Source organism: Sinocyclocheilus grahami, unplaced genomic scaffold, assembly GCF_001515645.1.
Source record: "Sinocyclocheilus grahami isolate Dianchi unplaced genomic scaffold, SAMN03320097.WGS_v1.1 scaffold529.1, whole genome shotgun sequence".
In the NCBI taxonomy this organism is placed as follows: Eukaryota; Metazoa; Chordata; class Actinopteri; order Cypriniformes; family Cyprinidae; genus Sinocyclocheilus; species Sinocyclocheilus grahami.
Genome location: NW_015505708.1, coordinates 86952 through 106373, shown reverse-complemented (window position 1 = coordinate 106373; position 19422 = coordinate 86952). Strand labels below are relative to the sequence as shown.

The window sequence follows — 19422 nt, the reverse complement described above, 5'->3', positions numbered from 1 at the left end:
GAAGTTCCAGTCGTGTCTGATAACTGAATATGCCGGAGTTTGTTTTTGGATGAGAGCATTTTCTTTTCTTGATTTTTTTTTTGTTCTTGAAACCCTCCCAAACAACATGTGGTGTGTAGGTGCTGTTTGATTTATTTATTTTTTTAAGGTTTTCTGACCCCGAGACTCAACTATTTTTTGCAATTCTCCAGCTGTGGTCCTTGAAGAGTCTTTAGCCTCTCAAACTCTCCTCCTCACCGTGCATTAGGACGATATAGACACATGTCATCTTCCAGGCAGATTTGTAACATTTTCTGTTGATTGGAAATTCTTAATTATTGCCCTGATGGTAGAAATGGGAATTTTCACTGCTCTAGCTCTTTTCTTATAGTCACTTTCTAATTTGTGAAGCTCAATTATCTTTTGCTGCACATCAGAAATATATTCTTTGGTTTTTCTCATTGTGATGGATGATGTAATGAAATTAACTCATTTGTGAGTCGCTAATTCTAGAAGGGAATTAATCATTAATTTTATTTCTAGCTCAGGTTTTGAAAGGACTCGAATCTGAAAATTCTGTGTCAAGCTGATTAAAACTGAATTAAAATCTGATAGTTTACACTTTAAATCAAGCGTCGTCCAGCGAGCCGGTGATTCTTAGTATATTTTAACAACTTGAATCTTTGTATTTCCCTGGCCACGGTCAATACAATTATTATAAGTAAGCTATTATAGTAATTAGTATAAGTAAGCTACGAGCTAGGTAACAAGGGATCTTTTGGCAAAAGTTTTAACCTTAAAATTATATGACACCAAACAATGGTTCTTTATAAATGAAACATGAATTTTATTGGCTATTTTAGATTACATCAAAACTAAGCTAAAACACACATACACACAAACATACAGTTTCTTTAGAATGAGAGTTGACGGAGTTGCATGAAGTTTCAAAGTTCTAACTCGTTTTCACGAGTGATTTAAATTCACCTGAGAGAATTCACCAAGCAGAGAATTTTAGCTTATGTTTACTGCTTAAATTAGCTTGTTTACCAGTTCAGCAGAGATAAGATTTTGTTCGTTTACTTGCGTTCTGCTGGGTTGACAGCTGAAAAGCTGAGGTGATTTCCCGTTACTGACGAAGGCTTCCTGGATGGCTGCTGAAGGAACCCCGGAGCTTTCGGATTGGTCGCTGAGGTGACGTTTGGATGACGTCCTTTTGGGAGACCCCTCGTTGGATTGGTTGGTCTCTTGATGACGCCAGAAGCTTGAGCAGTTTTGCTACAGTCTGAGTTTGCAAGACTCAGAGTCCTCTGAAGATCCCGAAGTTTCACTGAAGTGTTTGAGTTTTAGATGACCGATCGCTTTGATGGTAAGCGTGTGAGCACAAGTTGGATTCCTCTTAACACGGCGACAGGCGAAAGCAAACAAGCAAATCTGTTCTGCATTGGGTTTTTGATCCGCTGCATAAGTCCGTCCCACGACGCGACCTTCCAATCGACTTGTTGCAAGGCGGAGCGTGCCTACATTACATAATGCTACATTACCTACAGCTCTTCACTTATTTCAATATTCTGCAATTATCACAAGTTTACGTTAAACACTAAACTTCACATATTACACACTGTAAATGGATCTGCCATCCTTCTGCTGGACAGGGAGCTCTAAAATTGTCTCTTTTGTTGATCGGATTTAGCAATTTATGTGTTAAATGGTCAGGGGTATCACGCATCTGGTCCTTGAAAGCCCGTAAAACAAAGATAGTTTTGTGTCCTAGTTTGAGTTAGGGTTTAAGCACTGTTTTTTTTTTTATTTGAGTCTCTTGAGATGATACGCTAGATAGTACAGGAACTGCTTCAACACTTCACTGACCCTGCATGAGTTTTACGACCGCAGCTGGCTGCATAGGGCTCCTCAGTTTGTCTCAATGGAATGTGATTGTTTCATGTGTGACTCAATAGTGTAAGTGGGTCCGTTGTAAGACAGAGATCCTACAATGATTAAGGGAATTTGGCCTTTGTTTTCCCTCTTATTTATATTCCTGTGAAACAGGAAGCCATGGCTAGATAATTTCATGTTCATAATCACCCTGGTATGCTCAAAATTGTAAATATGAATGGGAATATACTTCACAGATATTTTACTCATAAGAATTTCTAGGGGTGCCAATAATTGTGTCCAACGTGTATTTGAGAAAAACATTTATTTCATAATGAGATTTTCCCCCATTTTCAATTGTTTTAGTTCAATGAAAGGTTAGATATTTGTGATTTAAAAAAAAATTAAAGATCAAAATGATTAACAATGCAGATTTATTTTCACAGCCTTCTTTGATCATATTTACCAAGGGTGCCAATAATTCTGACCACGACTGTATACATGTATACAAATGTAAATATTTGTATTATATTTTTACAGTAAATATAATTATATGTGTGTGTATTTATATATACATAATAAATCTACACAGTAAACATATTATATAAGCAAAAACTTTTATTTTGAATGCTATTAATCACGATTAATTGTTTGACAGCACTAATAAAAACACACCTTTCACAGGACCCATATGGAGCTAGTTATGTGATCCAAACGTCAAAATGTTTTAGTTACTTGTTATATAAATCCTGACAGTAAGCAACTTATATGAAGCCCCCATTAATTCTCTCTGAGAGAAAAAAGAAGGCATCAGATCATTTTGTTTTTCTCACTCTCTTCCTGATAACATCTCAGAAATATCCATAACAAAGGAAGTTTGTTCTATCAGTGAGAGAATTCAATGCAAATAGGAGTATGGGGGAGTAGGGTCGGGAGGGGGCATCTGTCGTCATCCTCAGCAGGAACAATACGCCAAGCAACACTTCTTTTTAATCATCGCTATCAAAGCCAGCAAGCTGGCAGTAAAAGCCAAGTGTGCTCCAGCTCCGGGGCAGAGTAAGAGAGTGTTTGAGGATAACACGAAGACCCACCACTAGCCCATGGGGATAGGAGGTGATTATTCAAGCAGCCAATTAGACGCCTGTCTGCATGTTTGTTACAACTCACAACTGTTTAAACCCCTGAGAGGCCAAGGTAAACAGAGATGGAGAGCAGGAGTGGAGAGACTGGGGACTCCAGGTTCTCCGTCTTTTCCTTCCTTGTGCCACAGGAATACAGTTGTTTACTTACACTTCAAGGGTGAAAACTATATATTTGCATGGCAATTAAATGGCGAAAGTCACAGCTCTTTTTTGCATGTCACTAAAACTAAAACGTTCTGAACTGGTTTTACTTCAGGACCCTTATTATGGCAATCCAACAGTACTAAAAGCAAGCAGAAATTTCCTAAAGGACAAATATTGATAATAATAATAATTTGTTTTATTTTGTTTTTATTATTATTATTATTATTATTACAAATAATAAATGTTAATTGTTGTCGTTGTGCATATAAATAATTTTAAAAAATGTACATTTGATATAATATTGTATAATAATATTTCCATTAACTACATTGCCTGCTGTGCAATAATGTAGTTTTATTAAAAAGTATTTACTCCCTTTTTCAAAAATGAAGTCTATTTATTTTAAATAACTATTGATTTAACTATGGCTGATTGTATGAATAATAACTGGTTGTTTTCCCTGCTTCCCCAGTTAAGAATCACGTCTTTTTTTAGCATTATTAAAAAAAAAGAAATGTTAAAAAGGAAGAAAAGAAAACATGAAATTGACTCTTAAATGTGACTCTTTATCTTAATAAATGTCCCTGAACTATTTATTTATTTATTTATTTATTTTTACTATTTATCTTAATAAATGTCCCTGATCTTACTGTGCACAACTCATCAGTTTTAATTAAATGCAGTAACTTAACTGCAGTCTTTTACAGACTTTCTTTTGTGATGTTTCTTCCTTTTTTGTACCCGTTTGCAAAGGAAAGTAAAATGAACCAGTTTTATCCTACATTATTTTCCACTTAATATTGTTTCACTTGGAAAAATGACACTTTATTGAAGTTAAGTTGTTTTATGTTGTCTTTTTAAATAATGATTCGATTTAACTTTAGCTCTAGCAACAGCATCTGTGACATGCTGTCAGTTAGCACAGATCATTTCAGCATTAATGCACGTATAATGGAAATATATGAGGCAGTCCAGATGTTCAGCAAGCTCAGCACCTTAAATTTTCAAGGCATCTTTCCATTTTTGGGGGGTGTATAACTTAAAACGTAAAACACAAAAGCATGAAATAGATTTCCAGTTTTCACTAAATGTGTCTTCATTATTCTTTTATGCTCTCTGTCAAAGATATTTCTTATTCCGGTCATGAGTCTAGGCAATTACTTTTTTAAATATTTAATTTAGTCAGCATAGCACAGACAGAGTGAAATTGTGTGAGTGCACGTTTCATGTTGTTTGAAACTTTTTTTTGATGGAATACATTATTAATATTTTGAAATGGATAAATAATTCTGCCTGGAATTGTTGATGTGGTGGCTCATCGGTTTTGGCGTGCGTGTTTATGTGGGACAAATGTGTGTCATTGTCTCGGAGGAGCTCAAAGCAATCAGTGCTGTTGACTTGCAGTGCAGCTCTGCATTCTGACGAGCTGAAAAGTGTCTCTAGAAAGTGGACAACCAGTTCACATCCAGTGGACACCATGGCTTGTTTTGGGTAAATAATAACAGAAAGTAACTTTAAGAGCATCATATCCAAGCATTTTGGTGGATAGATGGATCCATATGTTTATTTGATCCATCAGTTGATACTTTGTCCATCAAAATCATATAAAGAAAGAAAAGAGTATAGTTTACTGTAATGTGACTTATTTATCTTCTCCTTCTCATAAGTTGTGTCTCCAGTATCTCTTTGGGTTCCTTAACCACACTGTTCTCCAGATATAAGATCAAACTGGACTCGGATGAAATCCAGTATGGAGGTCATGGCAGACTGGACCACAACACTGAGTTCTTCACTGAACCAATGGAATTCAACAACCTGCCCAACTCTATATTGGTAAACAAACTATACTATCTGTTACCATAAACATATAGCAACATGCAACATTCATATGCCAACAGAGTCTGTTTTTCTTTGTCTGTGCTGGAAAATATGCGAGGATATTTGTTTAATGGAGCTCAGAGTGCTATTAGAGCACATTGAAAACAATACCACTTAAATTTCTCAATACCAATTTTAATACCACAGCAAAAACTATTATGGTATTAAACTCACACTTTAATTATATTCATATAAATATATACAAATTAAATTAAAGTAATAGAACGTAGCCTTTAAAATTGCCCAAGTAATTAAAAACGAGTAAACAACTTCTCATTTAATTAGGTGTTCAGTAATCAAATAAAGATTCAAGAATCACATTACAAGAACTGGATCAAGTTAATACAACAGAACAAAGATGCAAACGAAGTAAACAGTGGTGTCCAGGTATCTAACAGCAGTACTGTATCAGGTGTTCAAGTAAACATTCACAGAAATTAAATGTAAAACAACCCTACCTAAATAATTGACGTATTCTCCACTACATGATTCGTAGATCAAATAAATTAATATTGATGCTGTTGGAGTTTGACTAAAAAGCAAGTCTATAATTAAAATATGTACAGTTTCTTCTTTTCTTCTTAATACAGTTGTTTGATTAATATTAATGACATAATAGACATTTACACTAGTGGTTCTTAACTAGAAGCCAGGGGCCTCGGCAAAGATCTAAGGTGGCCTTAAGATGACTTTAAATTATTTAAAATAAGCCAAAACAGCTAAACATCAAGATAGTTCTTATTATAAATCAACCCACAACATCTATCATGAAAAACCTGGATATATGAGATTTTTAAAGGAATAGTTCACCCAAAAAAAGAAAATTTGCTGAAAATGTACTTATCCTCTGTCCTAGATGTAAAGAGTTTTTTTTCTTCAAACACTCTTAAAAATAAAGGTGCTTCAAAAGGTTCTTCAAGCGATGCCATAGAAGAACCATTTTTGGTTCCACAAAGAACCATTCAGTCAAAGGTTCTTTAAAGAACCATCTCTTGCTTACCTTTTTGTAATCTGAAGAACCTTCTTTCGCCACAAAGAACCTTTTGTGAAACAGAAGGGTTCTTCAGATGTTAAAGGTTCTTTATGGAACCATTTAGACAAAAAGGTTCTTCTATGGCATCGTGAAGCACCTTTATTTTTAAGAGTGTAAGAACAGATTTAGAGAAATGTAACATTAAATCTGTAGCTCACGAATGGATCCTCTGCAGAGAATGGGTGCCGTCAGAATGAGAATCCCAAACAGCTGATAAAAACATCACAATAATAAAGTAATCCAAATGGCTCCAGACCCTCATTTAACATCTTGTGAAACAAAAAGCTGCATGTTAGTAAGATCAAATTCATTATTAAGACATTTTAACTTTAAACAATCCCTTCTGGTAAAAAACAAACAAGTCCATAATCTATAACAACACTTCCTTTAGTGAAAAAGTCCAATCCCTTTTGTCTTCAATCATCAAAATCCACCAGCATATTTGTTTTGTTTTATATCCGTTTTGGACTGTTTCCATTTGTAAACAGTGCATATTTCTCTCCTGATTCAGACGAGATGACTTTTCCACGGGAGAAAGCAATAGCTGAAAGCAACAATTTTAATGATGGATTTGTTTCTTACAAACATGAAGCTTTTCGCTTCACACGGTGTTAATTGATGGACTGGAGATGTGTGGATTACTTGTTCATTATTGTGATGTTTTTATCAGCTGTTTGGACTCTCATTCTGACGGCACCCATTCACTGCTTGAAGATCCCATTGAAGTAATGCTAAATTTCTCCCAATCTGTTCCGATGAACAAAAATAAACTCATATACATCTTAGATGGTCTGAGGGGGTAATACATTTAATCAATTTTTAATTTTGGGGGTGAATCATTCCTTTAAGTGTGATTTCTAAACCTGGAAAGCTTTGTGACAACAGTGCCATCCTGAGACAAATGTTCTCCTTTGTATTGTTTTAATTTCCTGCATTAGCATACAAAATGCCTTCTCTGTTTGAAAACTGAAAGAGCTTTCATTGAAGCTCAAGGCAAGACTTTGTGATTGAACTGGAGCAATGTACAACATTTTAAACCATGCATTACTCAAGTAATGCATGTACACATTCGAAACCATGCAGTCGCTATTGGGCTCCTTTTATGCATTAGGCTCTTTATCAGAGCAGTAATAAACGGGAGTCAAGTGCAACACTATCTATAGTAGTCATAGTTCAATTAATCTAGCGAGTCACGTGTCTCCATCAGATAAGTTCTTCTATCTCTTGGGTTCCAGCTGTCATATTGTGTATTCTCTTTCCATAGGCCTTATTGAAATTAAATGCATAGCGTGAAATTCAAAACCCCCATTTCAGGCCGTAGATCGTGATGCAAGTCTTCATTCCTCCCTCGCTTCCGAACACTCCCCTATTTTTCTCATATTTTCTTTGTCGTCCCCCTCATCTCCTTACCTAAGGGCCTGCTGACGATTTAATAAGATCCATAAAAATTCAAAAGCAAACTTTCCGTTTTGCTGACTTGTCCTGTTGTCAACATAATTTAGTAATTGTTAAGCAGAGCGTGTGGACCAATCTTGAGCTTGTAGGTAAAAGGTGGCAAAATAAAGATTTGCATAACTGACGTTTGTTTTCTTAGGTTTGCTTAGTTGCATGACTGCTTGGGACCAAATTAATAGACTGAATTCATGAATACAATATATCCACACTCATGTTGTTGACTTTCTTCTGTGGAGCACAAACGAAGATATTTTGAAGAATGTTCATGCTGCTTTTTCCCTACAAAGAATACAAAGTTCATATAGACACAGAAAATTGTAGAGGTACTTACACACTAGGAATGGGGTTTTTATTCAATTTTTTATTCAAAATTGTTCCCTGATTTGTTGAGTGACTCTTACTGCAGGTTATATCGGTCAGTAGGTCATAATTTACTTTTCATATGTTAATAGCAGGGTTATTAGCTAAAACCATAAAACCTTTAACTAAAAAACATAAACTCTTTTTTTTTTTTTTTAGCTAGTTGCCAGAGAAACATTTCTCAATTTAATTTAGTTTAACTAACAATACTAAAATACTAAATACTAAAACTGAAATAAAATGTGTAAAATTATAGTTTGTTATTAGCAGGGTTATTAATTAAAACCATAAAACTTTAACTAAAAAAATATATATATTTTTAAATCTTGTTTTAGCTAGTTGCCGCAGAGAAACAATTCTCATTTTCATTTTCATTACAGAAATTAAAAATAACTCAAATTCAAACTGAAATGAAATGTGTAAAATTATCTAAACATTAAAAATAATAAAAAACACAAAATTGCAAAAATGTACAAATACTTAAAAATGACTAAAAACAAATATACTAAAACTTTAGAAATCTAATTCATGATATTAGTCAAAACTATAATGGTATCTCAATGATACTAAAATAACACTGGTAATGAGTGAGTCATTGAATCATTTACTCTACTGTTTCATTAACTGAGTCAACTGAATCAAGTCTCATTATTAATTGTCTATAGATTTACTAAAAATGTTCGAACACAAACAACAGGTCTTGTGCTGGTCCAAGTCTCATTCAATTTCTAAACACTGACTCATTGAGTGAAAGGGTGGGTTCGTTCAATAGGTCCAACCAATGAAATGCTCCTGCACAAGCCACATGTGAATCTTAAATTACTTATGCTCACAGTCATCATGTTCTAACTGATACAGTAGCAGGTGCTCCGATACTGTAACAGGCATCTATTAAAGCTGCATTATTTATGAACTGTATTATTTTCATACTATTAAACTTGCAGAACTTACTCTAGAAGACCTCAGGGGTTGAAGAGATCTCAAGGCCTTTGACAGAAAAGAGCAGCGAAACTGAGCTAAATGCATAATTCAGAAACATTGACTTTGTGATGGTTTAATTTTTTTATGCATTGATATATATAGTGTCAAGGATACAGTAAGTGCTGGAGCTTTACTTATTAGTGCTGCTTACTTCATGCAGAACATATAGTTGTGTTAAAGTATTGTATTGAGATTTAGTCTTCTCACTGCATATGAATGTGATTGCTAACTAGTAGACAGGTTTATGTTGTGGTTCTGAAGTTGAATTGACATGACCCGCACTCTGTGAAATTGATAGTGATATATAAGTCTGAATTTATATTGATCAATTTAATGCACATCCAAATCTCTCCAAAGAATCAGCATTTCATGGTCTTAAACGGCAAGATACAGCAAGAATAGCATATATATATATATATATACACACACACACATACAACAAAAACAAGTAAAAGAATATAGAGAGTGCAAGTGATAGAGGGTCAAGTGTTTTTTTTTATTCAAAAAAGAAAACAGATGAAATGGAATTAGAATAGAGAGTGCTAGAGTTAGAGGGTCAAATAAAGTAATAATAATATTTATTAACATTATTAATAATAATATGTATATATATATATATATATATATATATATATATATATATATATATATATATATTATACACATTTAAAAATACTTTCCAGTGTTGTAACAAAAACTATTAAAAAATTAAATATAAAAAAATTTAAAATGTTACATGAAACGCATACAAAAACTTTAAGGAACTTAAATGAACATGTTGTGCTGGCAACAAACTGAAATTTAGTTTAACTTGAAGTACTAAAACTCTAAATAAACAATTAAATAAATAAATAAAATGTCAAAAACCCATAACAAAATTGCCATAACTTATACTAAAATTAAAATGACATTTTATTCAAAATATAACTAAATACTATAATAGTATATAAATAAATAAATATCACTAATGCTTAAGATGTAGTGCTTTTAAAGTGGCTGAAACAATTTGAGTTTTAATGTTTAATCCCTATCTTAAATTCATCTTTAAATTAATCCTCTCTACAAACACATGCTACAGTTATCAAAGCAGCGTTTGGACAATTTCACTGCCTTCAATAATATATATATATATATAAATGCATTCAGTTTCATTCAGTTGCACGCAGTAGCTATTTCTGAACACGACACTGCGTCTTGGGTCTTGTGGATCCTAATGATACAGGGCTTCTTTTTAGTAGTTGCTCAGAATTGTTCGATTTTTAAAGTGCATCGTTTGTAGCACATCCCTATAGCTTATATTTTTAACTGTACTTTCACCCTCATGCAAAGTACATCGGGTTCTGCGCAAGCCTGTGCAAAACCTCCTCTTTTACCTCCTCTCGAAGCCCCAGCTGCATGAAGACAGCCTTCATCAATTAAACCCCCAAAATTACACATTCTCTTTTTTCTTTCTTTGTAGCACTTTATTAATTCAGAAAGCACTATATCGCTTCCCACCCACTTTCTGCCAAACGCAAAGTTGATTTTAACAAGTGTGCGACCAGTAGCATTCCCAGCAGGGAATAAAGGAAGACTTGCACAGACACCAGAGCGGTATTTGGCGACGATTTCTCTCTGATATTTGTCTTTTCCGCAGCTCAGAGCTGACGCACCTGCATAAGATAGAAATTAATCATTGTGATCGTTGGCAGGTGCCACATAAGGTCCCTTTCTGCGCAATTTTTCTCCATGATTTATTTAAAGGCCGCAGCTTCAAAGTCGGCGCGAGTGTGCGTAAACTTTTCATCCCTCTTCTCTGTTTCTTCTCTTTAATGGGTCCATCAGCTCACCACCTCTGTTTCCATGAGTGACAATAAACTCTCATTTGCCATCTGAAGGCGTTGCGCAGGCTGACACGCGGCGCACTCTTAAAGCGACGCATGCAGAGTCAGACTGCGGAGGCGCCGAGCGAGTGAAAAATTCTACCCTTTCACTTTGCAATGATGAACAAATATGAATTTCTTGCCCCCGGCATCAATTTGGTGCGAGCGTCGTCTGCGCTTTTACGTCTGTTTCCTAAAGTTTTGCATATGAAATGGATTGTTTGAATTCCAATGATATTCATGAGGCGCTAATTACGAAATGCCTGCGAATCGCCCCCTTTTGAGGTTTTCTGGAGCTAACAAGACTTGCCTGGCTCTCCTCCGTCAGAAACTTGAAATTCAGTAAATTAGAATATGAATAATGTCCGGCAGTGAACTTTCTAGTTTGTTCAACACATCTCTGAGCATGTAATAGATTGTATAATTTGCAGCTCTGTATTGTTTATTATCTTTTAAATGAACCCTAAAAAGTTTTTCGCTCTTAGAGTTTGTCTTTGAAGAAAACTCCCACGATCTCCAGACAGATTTGAGTTTTTAGTGTTTATAAGAATCATTTGGAAATGAGATTTCAGTAGTGTTACATGTTACAAGGAAATGTGAGTGATGGTCCAAGTAAAAAAAAAGCCCAACTCCAAATCTTTAAATACTGCTTGTGGTCCTATTTAAGGGTACAGTATGCTTATGAGATTTTATGAAAATTCTTTAATCATTTACTATTATGATTTAACCATGTAGTTTCTTTCGTATGAGAAAAAAAAAAGTTATGTAGAATATCCCAGCTGTTCTTTTCCATACAATGAAACTGGATGGGAAACAGAGGCTGTCAAACTCCAAAAGGGATTAAAACATCATAAATATGACTTGAGTGCCTAATATTCTAGATTTTTGAAAACTTTGTAAGAGGAACAGACTGAATTTAAGTCAGTAACCCTTTAAAATCTTGCAAATGTCGTGGCCATTCACTTTCATTGTACGGAATTGAGCAATTTGGACATTCAACTATGAATGTCTCTTTGTGTTCAAAGAAAGAAAGTCAAATAAGGTTGCTAAATGACAGAATTTAGAATTTTGGTTGAACTGTTACTTTAAGAACAGTCTTTGTTGGCGTATTTTGTTGAGTAAAGGCCTGTTCACACGGAGACATTTATTTGGTGCAAAAAAATCAGCATAAACATTTTAATTTTAATAAATTGTTGTTCATGTTCTGTTCAGAATTGATATAGATATGTTGTAATCTCTTTTCCATTGCACTCTGAAGAAAACTGGCCAGTGTTGACTTTTTTCTAAGCAGATTTTTGTAAAAAGTATTTTTTTAAAGTATATTATTTATTATATAGTTAATATGGAATTTATTCATTATTATATAAAAAATATTATTATTTATTTCGCGATACACGCTTTGAAGTCCCAATCTGAATCGAATTATTCTCGATACACACTTTGAAGTCTCAATCTGAATCAAATGATTCGCGATACGCGATCCGATTGGAGCGCTTCGAAACAGTGAATAATTTCGATTGGAGCGCTTCGAAACGGTGAATAATTTCGATTGGAGCGCTTCGAAACGGTGAATAATTTCGATTGGAGCGCTTCGAAACATTGAATCATTTTGCGACGAAATGGTTTAACTGATTCGGAGTTTCCAAAAGCTCCGTTGTGTTCTTTGCTCGCTTTCTCTATATAATGTATTAATTGTTTGAATAACCGTGGAAATGAAATCATTACAATTAATAGGCCTAACGTACAATGTTTTTATTAAACTGTGATCACGTTAAATAGCCTACAGTTTCCGTAGTATTAAAACCTTTCATAAAAGGTTTTCAAAAGCATCCCCCCCTCTGTTTTTTTCACAAATCGCACCCCATATATATACACACACACACACATTTTTACTTTTTTAAATAAAATATTTTAAATACATTTTTAATAGTTATTTATATTATATTATTTTATATTATATATATATAATTTATATTTTGTATTAATATATTATTTTATATTTTATATAGTTTATGTAATTGTGCAATAACTGTGCAATAGCTCAAAATATATTACAAGTTAATATACAATGCATGTATATACAGCAATATAATGTAATGTTTATTTACATGCTTTGATGCAATGCAAATATTTGAGTGACTCGGTTATTGATTTCACGTATGTGACCCTGGACCACAAAACCAGTCTTTAGTGTCAATTTTTCAAAATTGATGTATTGTTTGTTAGGATAGGACAATATTTGGTCGAGAATGTGTGTGTGTGTGTGTGTGTGTGTGTATATATATATACATACATACATAATAAATGCATATTGAATACACACAAAAGCACACAAACCTTATATACATTATTTATCTATCTATATATATATATATATACTGTATGTGTGTGTGTGTGTGTGTTAACTGTATATATGTGTATATATATATATATATATAATAGAATTTAATAAATTTTCCCTTTGAATTTTTCTATGTTAGGTTTTTATTTTAATTTTAAGTTTTAGTTTTTGCTATGTGGATTTTTAAAATACAATAGTAACACTTTACAAAAAGGTTCCATTGGTTTACTATATTTTATGCATTAACTAACAATAAATAATACATTTGTTACAGTATGTATTAATCTTAGTACTGTCATGACAACTCTCTGAGAGATTGGCATGGTAATGCACATAATGTTAATGTATTTGGTCTTGGCGGAATAGATCTGCTATGCTGCTGCTGCTGCGGCAAGTACCGAGACTTGCTGCTGCAAATATAACATACATGAAATAACCCCCATATAGCATACATGAATCACCTCTTAGCAGATCAATACAGGTGGAGCTGGGGAAGGTGGAGGGTTTCTGAAGCAAGCTGCAACTGCTACGGCAAGCACTAGTCATATATTTGAATGTTGAGCAGCGAGCTCATTGGCTACCGATACAGGAGAGAACCAGTCAGCTGTCCCATGTGATAATGATGTCATTAGGTCAGATTGAGTTAGACCTATCGGACTGCGCCATCTAGAGTTTCATGCCAGAACTCTGTATTTAACATTAATTAATAAAATTGTTAATAAATTAATAAAACTGTTCATTGTTAAGCTCAGGTCCATTAAATAACATTAATAGATAAAACATTTGATTTTAATAATGTATTAATAAACATTAACTAAGATGCTTTAGAACTATTTGTATTGTTAGTTTATGTTAACTAATGATAACAAATGGAACCTTATTGTAAAGTGTAGCCTAAAATACTTCTACATAATTTAAATAATACATATCATTTAAAATACTTTAATTTATTAATGACTTAATTAATGAGGCTTTTTTCTTCTTCGGGGCAGTTGTGCATTTGTGTGTCTATGCCTTCCAAAAATATCGAAATAAATCATACAACAGAATATGCTTGAAGTGCGTGTATGTATGAATTGAATTTTGAATATATTTCTGAATAAATGAATAGTTAAGCATCATGTCACTGACCCAACACTATGCACTAAATGCACTCGTGCAATTAATACCAATTGTATCTCAATTAAGTTTGAGTCCAAACCTTTGATCCTCATTGCACATTCTCGACTGCACGTTTAATCAAACACGTCTATATTCAAAAGCCAGAATCTAATTTGAAATGATCACATTTTATTAATGAGCTTCATATTGCATTAGTTGCCATAATCAGCATGTGTGTGGCGTGCTGTAATAATGACATTAGAGACCTCTGCTGTTCTTTGTTAGTCGATTAATCCGCTATTTGTCACCATTGTTTTACGCGGCTCGGGAAAGTAAATGTTGTTGACACACGGCTGTAGTTTTTGTCTCGGCAGGTGCGGTGATTCACTCTCGCTGTGTCTCTCGGCAACGGTGCGCTGCGGTTCTGTCTCTCCCCACCGAGTGTGTTTAATTAGTCGCCGATCTCGGTTGTCAGTGTTGCGGCGGGCGAGTTGTTGACTCCCGTGGCGCTGTGCCGGCGGAGGAATTCACAGCGAGCAAACATGTTCTGAGGTGTTCTCATTGGGCGAGGGAGGAGATATTGAGATGTGAGCCCTGAGGGAGGCTCCCATACAGAGGAACAATGCTCGATGAGCTGCAGACATGGGTCAGGGATCCATGACTGCAGTGTGAACACATATCCTGCATTCCTGTAGAGCAGTGGTTCCCAAACCTGTCCTGGAGGACCCCCTGCCCTGCACATTTTGTATGTCTCCCTAATCGGACACACCCAATTTAGTTCTTGCAGTCTCTACTAATGAGCTGATGAGTGGAATCAGGTGTGTTAGATAAGGGAGACATACAAAAGGTGCAGGACAGGTTTGGGAAGCACTGAGGTTTAGTGCACGAGAAACATGTTTCTGTGAAATAGAATGGATGGGGTTGGAAAGGTTAGATCATGTGTTGGGCCCACCTACACTTGTAAAAAAAAAAAAAAAAGATTAAGATTAAAGAAAATATTATAACCTCTATTTCATGTCTTCTTTTTTTTCGGACAATGTTTTCTAACAAATTTAAGATTTCATTTTTAACCAGGATTCAAAAATTAATTTACAATGCAATTTTTGAGAATCAATGCAACATTTACAATGCAACATATATTTACAATGCAATTCATGCAATATCACTTCTGTATTTTAGAAAAAAAATATTTGATTAAAATTTTGTATTTTTTAATCAGGACCTATTTATTTATTCAAAAATACTTTTACAATGCAATTCATGCAACTAGTGGTTATACCATGATGAATGTGTTTAATTTAATATGTTGGGAAGCATGTGAATGTGATACAACCTGATTTCATAATGAATTTAAAAAAAAGTCTCATTTGCATTTTTTAAAAGAATAAACATTTGTTATTTCTTTGAAAAAGGGAGAGAAGCAATTTTTGTTGTTATTCAAATATTATTACATTTTTCTAAAATGTTTGTCCTCCAAATTAAAGTTATGCGCAACCAGAATGCAAAAAGTGCATGCAGGAAAAAAAAAAATTATAATTATATCATTATGACTGTATCAAGGTGTAATTTGATAATTTGGTATTTTTTATATAATAAAAAAACATGATAACATGGTATTAATAATTTGTGATTTTTGTACAAAAAAGCCAATAAAAAAACGTGAACACAAATTATTATTTTTTTAATAATTATTAATATGTGCACACTTTCGTGCATTAATATAAAGGAAAATATAGCTTTTTTTTACTAGGTTACATCATGTTTTATGTGTAATTTAAGTTGAAAAAGTTTTGAAAAACCATAAGAAACCAACATGAATACAAAGATTACATTTCTAAAAAATGTGCACATTTTCATTCATTTTAATGTACAGCTCAATTGTAGTAAAGGCTTATTTTTTGTCTTTGATTATATTTAAAATAGTGTCTTCTCTTTCTCATTTTGTTCTGTCTGCTTTAATTTTTTAATTAATATATTTATTGTTTATTTGTATTGAAATAATGATAATGAATTCAATCATATAAATTGCACATCGCATCTCCATGTACTTTATTATTATTTATTTATTTACAGCCATTCTGCACATTTGTGTGAATCCATGAATATGAAAAATAATAACTGTGGTCTAACTTTCACTTGAAACTTTTTTTTCACATTCCACAGTACTTTAGACATTTACACTTTTTCATGTTATGCATTGTTTCAGAATGTGCTACACTGCCTCAAACAAATGCCGAGTCCCTTTGATCTCTTTCTGTCTTTGGCTGTTCCACTCTCTCAGGTTTACATTCCCTGCAGAACCGCTATTGTTCTGGCCAACGAGGAAATCGATTACTGCTACTGAAACACAATCAGCGATTCACCGCCAGATGGAAACCCAGCACACTTCTGTGACTCAACCCACCTCCATCCACAGCGTGTTTGCCATCATCCTTTAGAAAGCCCACGTTTTCCCGAGAATTGAGTACAAGATGTTATGAATACCTTCTATCCCATTTCTGTTCGAGTCATTTTTTCTCTCATTGTTCACAGATTATTGATTATCAAGAATTAGTTTCTCAATATCCCACTGCCCAACTGAGCTAAAGTCTGATTGTCAAACCCTGTTATGTTAAAATTCTAACAAAACTTCATTCAAATGGTTAGATCATTGCCAGATCTTAATTACTACTGAAATTGCTATTCAACTGTGAATAATGTTAAAGTAAATAAGGTAACACTTTACTTGAAGGGGTGTGCATAAGACTGACATGACACCTTCATAATCATGACATGACACCTTCATAATCATGACATGACACATGTCATGAATATGAAGGAGGTTTTATGCATGTTTATGACAACTGTTATTAAGTGTCATTCGCTCAGTTATGTCATTTTTAATGCAAATATGACATTATTTGACCTAACCCTAACCTAACCCTACCCCTACCCTTACCCCTAACCATAGCCCATAACAAAGACATCTCAAACAATGTCATCTTTGCATTAAAAATGACATAACTGAGCGAATGACACTTAATGACAGTTGTCATAAACATGCATAAAAAACCTTCATATTCATGACATGTGTCATGTTATGATTATGTAGGTGTCATGTCATGATTATGAAGGTCTTATGCACACCCCTTCAAGTAAAGTGTAACCGTAAATAATCACTTGGATTGTGGTCAGCACTGTATTTATAATACCGTAATTGTGAAAAGTAAATATAATTACTTTACATAAGTTTGATTTGTCTGCTATTTAATTTGACACAAGCACTTTTTGACATTCTGTGTCAGTGATTTCAGTTCTGTATAAATATGTATGTGCACCAAGTATTAATTCATCAATTCAAGTTAATCATGTTATGCATTGTTTCAGAATGTGCTACACTGCCTCAAACAAATGCCGAGTCCCTTTGATCTCTTTCTGTCTTTGGCTGTTCCACTCTCTCAGGTTTACATTCCCTGCAGAACCGCTATTGTTCTGGCCAACGAGGAAATCGATTAGTGCTACTGAAACACAATCAGCGATTCACCGCCAGATGGAAACCCAGCACACTTCTGTGACTCAACCCACCTCCATCCACAGCGTGTTTGCCATCATCCTTTAGAAAGCCCACGTTTTCCCGAGAATTGAGTACAAGATGTTATGAATACCTTCTGTTCCATTTCTCTCATTGTTCACAGATTATTGATTATCAAGAATTAGTTTCTCAATATCCCACTGCCCAACTGAGCTAAAGTCTGATTGTCAAACCCTGTTATGTTAAAATTCAAACAAAACTTCATTCAAATGGTTAGATCATTGCCAGATCTTAATTACTACTGAAATTGCTATTCAACTGTGAATAATGTTAAAGTAAATAATCACTTGGATTGTGGTCAGCACTGTATTTATAATACCGTAATTGTGAAAAGTAAATATAATTACTTTACATAAGTTTGATTTGTCTGCTATTTAATTTGACACGAGCACTTTTTGACATTCTGTGTCAGTGATTTCAGTTCTGTATAAATATGTATGTGCACCAAGTATTAATTCATCAATTCAAGTTAAAAAAAAAATTGTTTGAGAACGACGTATTGATTACATGTCAGTTCAGTGCTGAGCTCTTGAATTATATAGTTTTTAATACATGAACTCTGTGCAAAGCCATAAAATCTAAGCTATATTTTTTCTGACAGGCTGTTATTTCGGTGCCTTTAAAACTTTTCAGTCATAACCAGCTTTTGATGAATATTAATTTGACTAAATTAGATTTGTTTTTTGTATTCATTTATAATATACAATCTGAGATAATAAAACTTGTGCTAATAATAAATATGAATTAATTTTCAGACAGTCGTGTCGCTCAGAGAATGTGCTAATTCACTGCCCGACATGCATGTAAACATCTTTTATAATGTACTTTCTTTTTTTGTAGCCCTGATCGAGATCCAGAATTAAGTCTGTGTTTGAAAATATATGAAACTCATTATTGTAATCTTAAAGGTGCTCTCCTCAAGGTGTCATTGGACATCTTCTTGTTTTGTGGTTCTGGTTGGAAGAAATCTAAATTTGCCCTCAATGAATTTGATGCTCTCATAGATGTACAGTAATTGGTAGCATAGGGCATGTCAAAACTTCTCCAGGGCCCCAAAACACCCTCGGACCCCAGAGGGTTAAACACTGTGCCATTTGTGGGTGAAAGCCATACTAAACTGAAATAAAGCACTGCTGAAAGAAAGACTGTGCTTGTTCTTTGCTCTTCTGGAACCAAACCGTTTTCAAAAGTAAAATTACATTCATTTAAAAAATTTTTTTTTTAGCATTTTAGCTTGCTTTTACCATGGAAACAAGCTGAAAAATTAACCACCCATATGACATAATTGAGTCCCTTTACGATACACTAGTCAATTATAGTTTTATATTGTACCATTATTGTTGATTTAGTTACAGCAATTTTGTTCTTGCTTTGAATCAACTGGGATTTGTCTCTTGAAGCTGGTTGGTTTGGCTTAAAATTCTTAACTGAAGATTTGTTTTTTTTATGTATATGGATATGGAAAGTAAATGTTATTTACTTAATGACATTATTTTTCATATATATATATATGGTGGTGTATGAATATGTACTATCTCATTGATTTTATTTGATCTGCTTACACTCCAGTGACAGTTATATTTAGGGATGGACCTTCATGTGTATTTTCATACTAACAATTGTGCATTTTCGTACACATTTTAAGAATTCATTCAAAATCACCACACCTCATTAAATAGTTAAATTTTCCTGTGAGATTG

The 19422-nt window shown here is 33.9% G+C and overlaps 1 protein-coding gene across 1 annotated transcript in view; it reads left to right on the top strand.

Annotated features, from left to right (window-relative positions):
- The window catches only part of gbe1b (glucan (1,4-alpha-), branching enzyme 1b), a 200863-nt gene extending 183947 nt beyond the window's left edge, over positions 1–16916 (top strand). Inside the window, exons 17-18 of the mRNA XM_016238020.1 lie at positions 4856–4973; positions 16433–16916. Of these exons, the coding sequence (XP_016093506.1) occupies positions 4856–4973; positions 16433–16495 (181 nt within the window). The 3' untranslated portion in view covers positions 16496–16916. The remainder of the gene's footprint in view (positions 1–4855; positions 4974–16432) is intronic.
- Positions 16917–19422: the final 2506 nt, after the last annotated feature.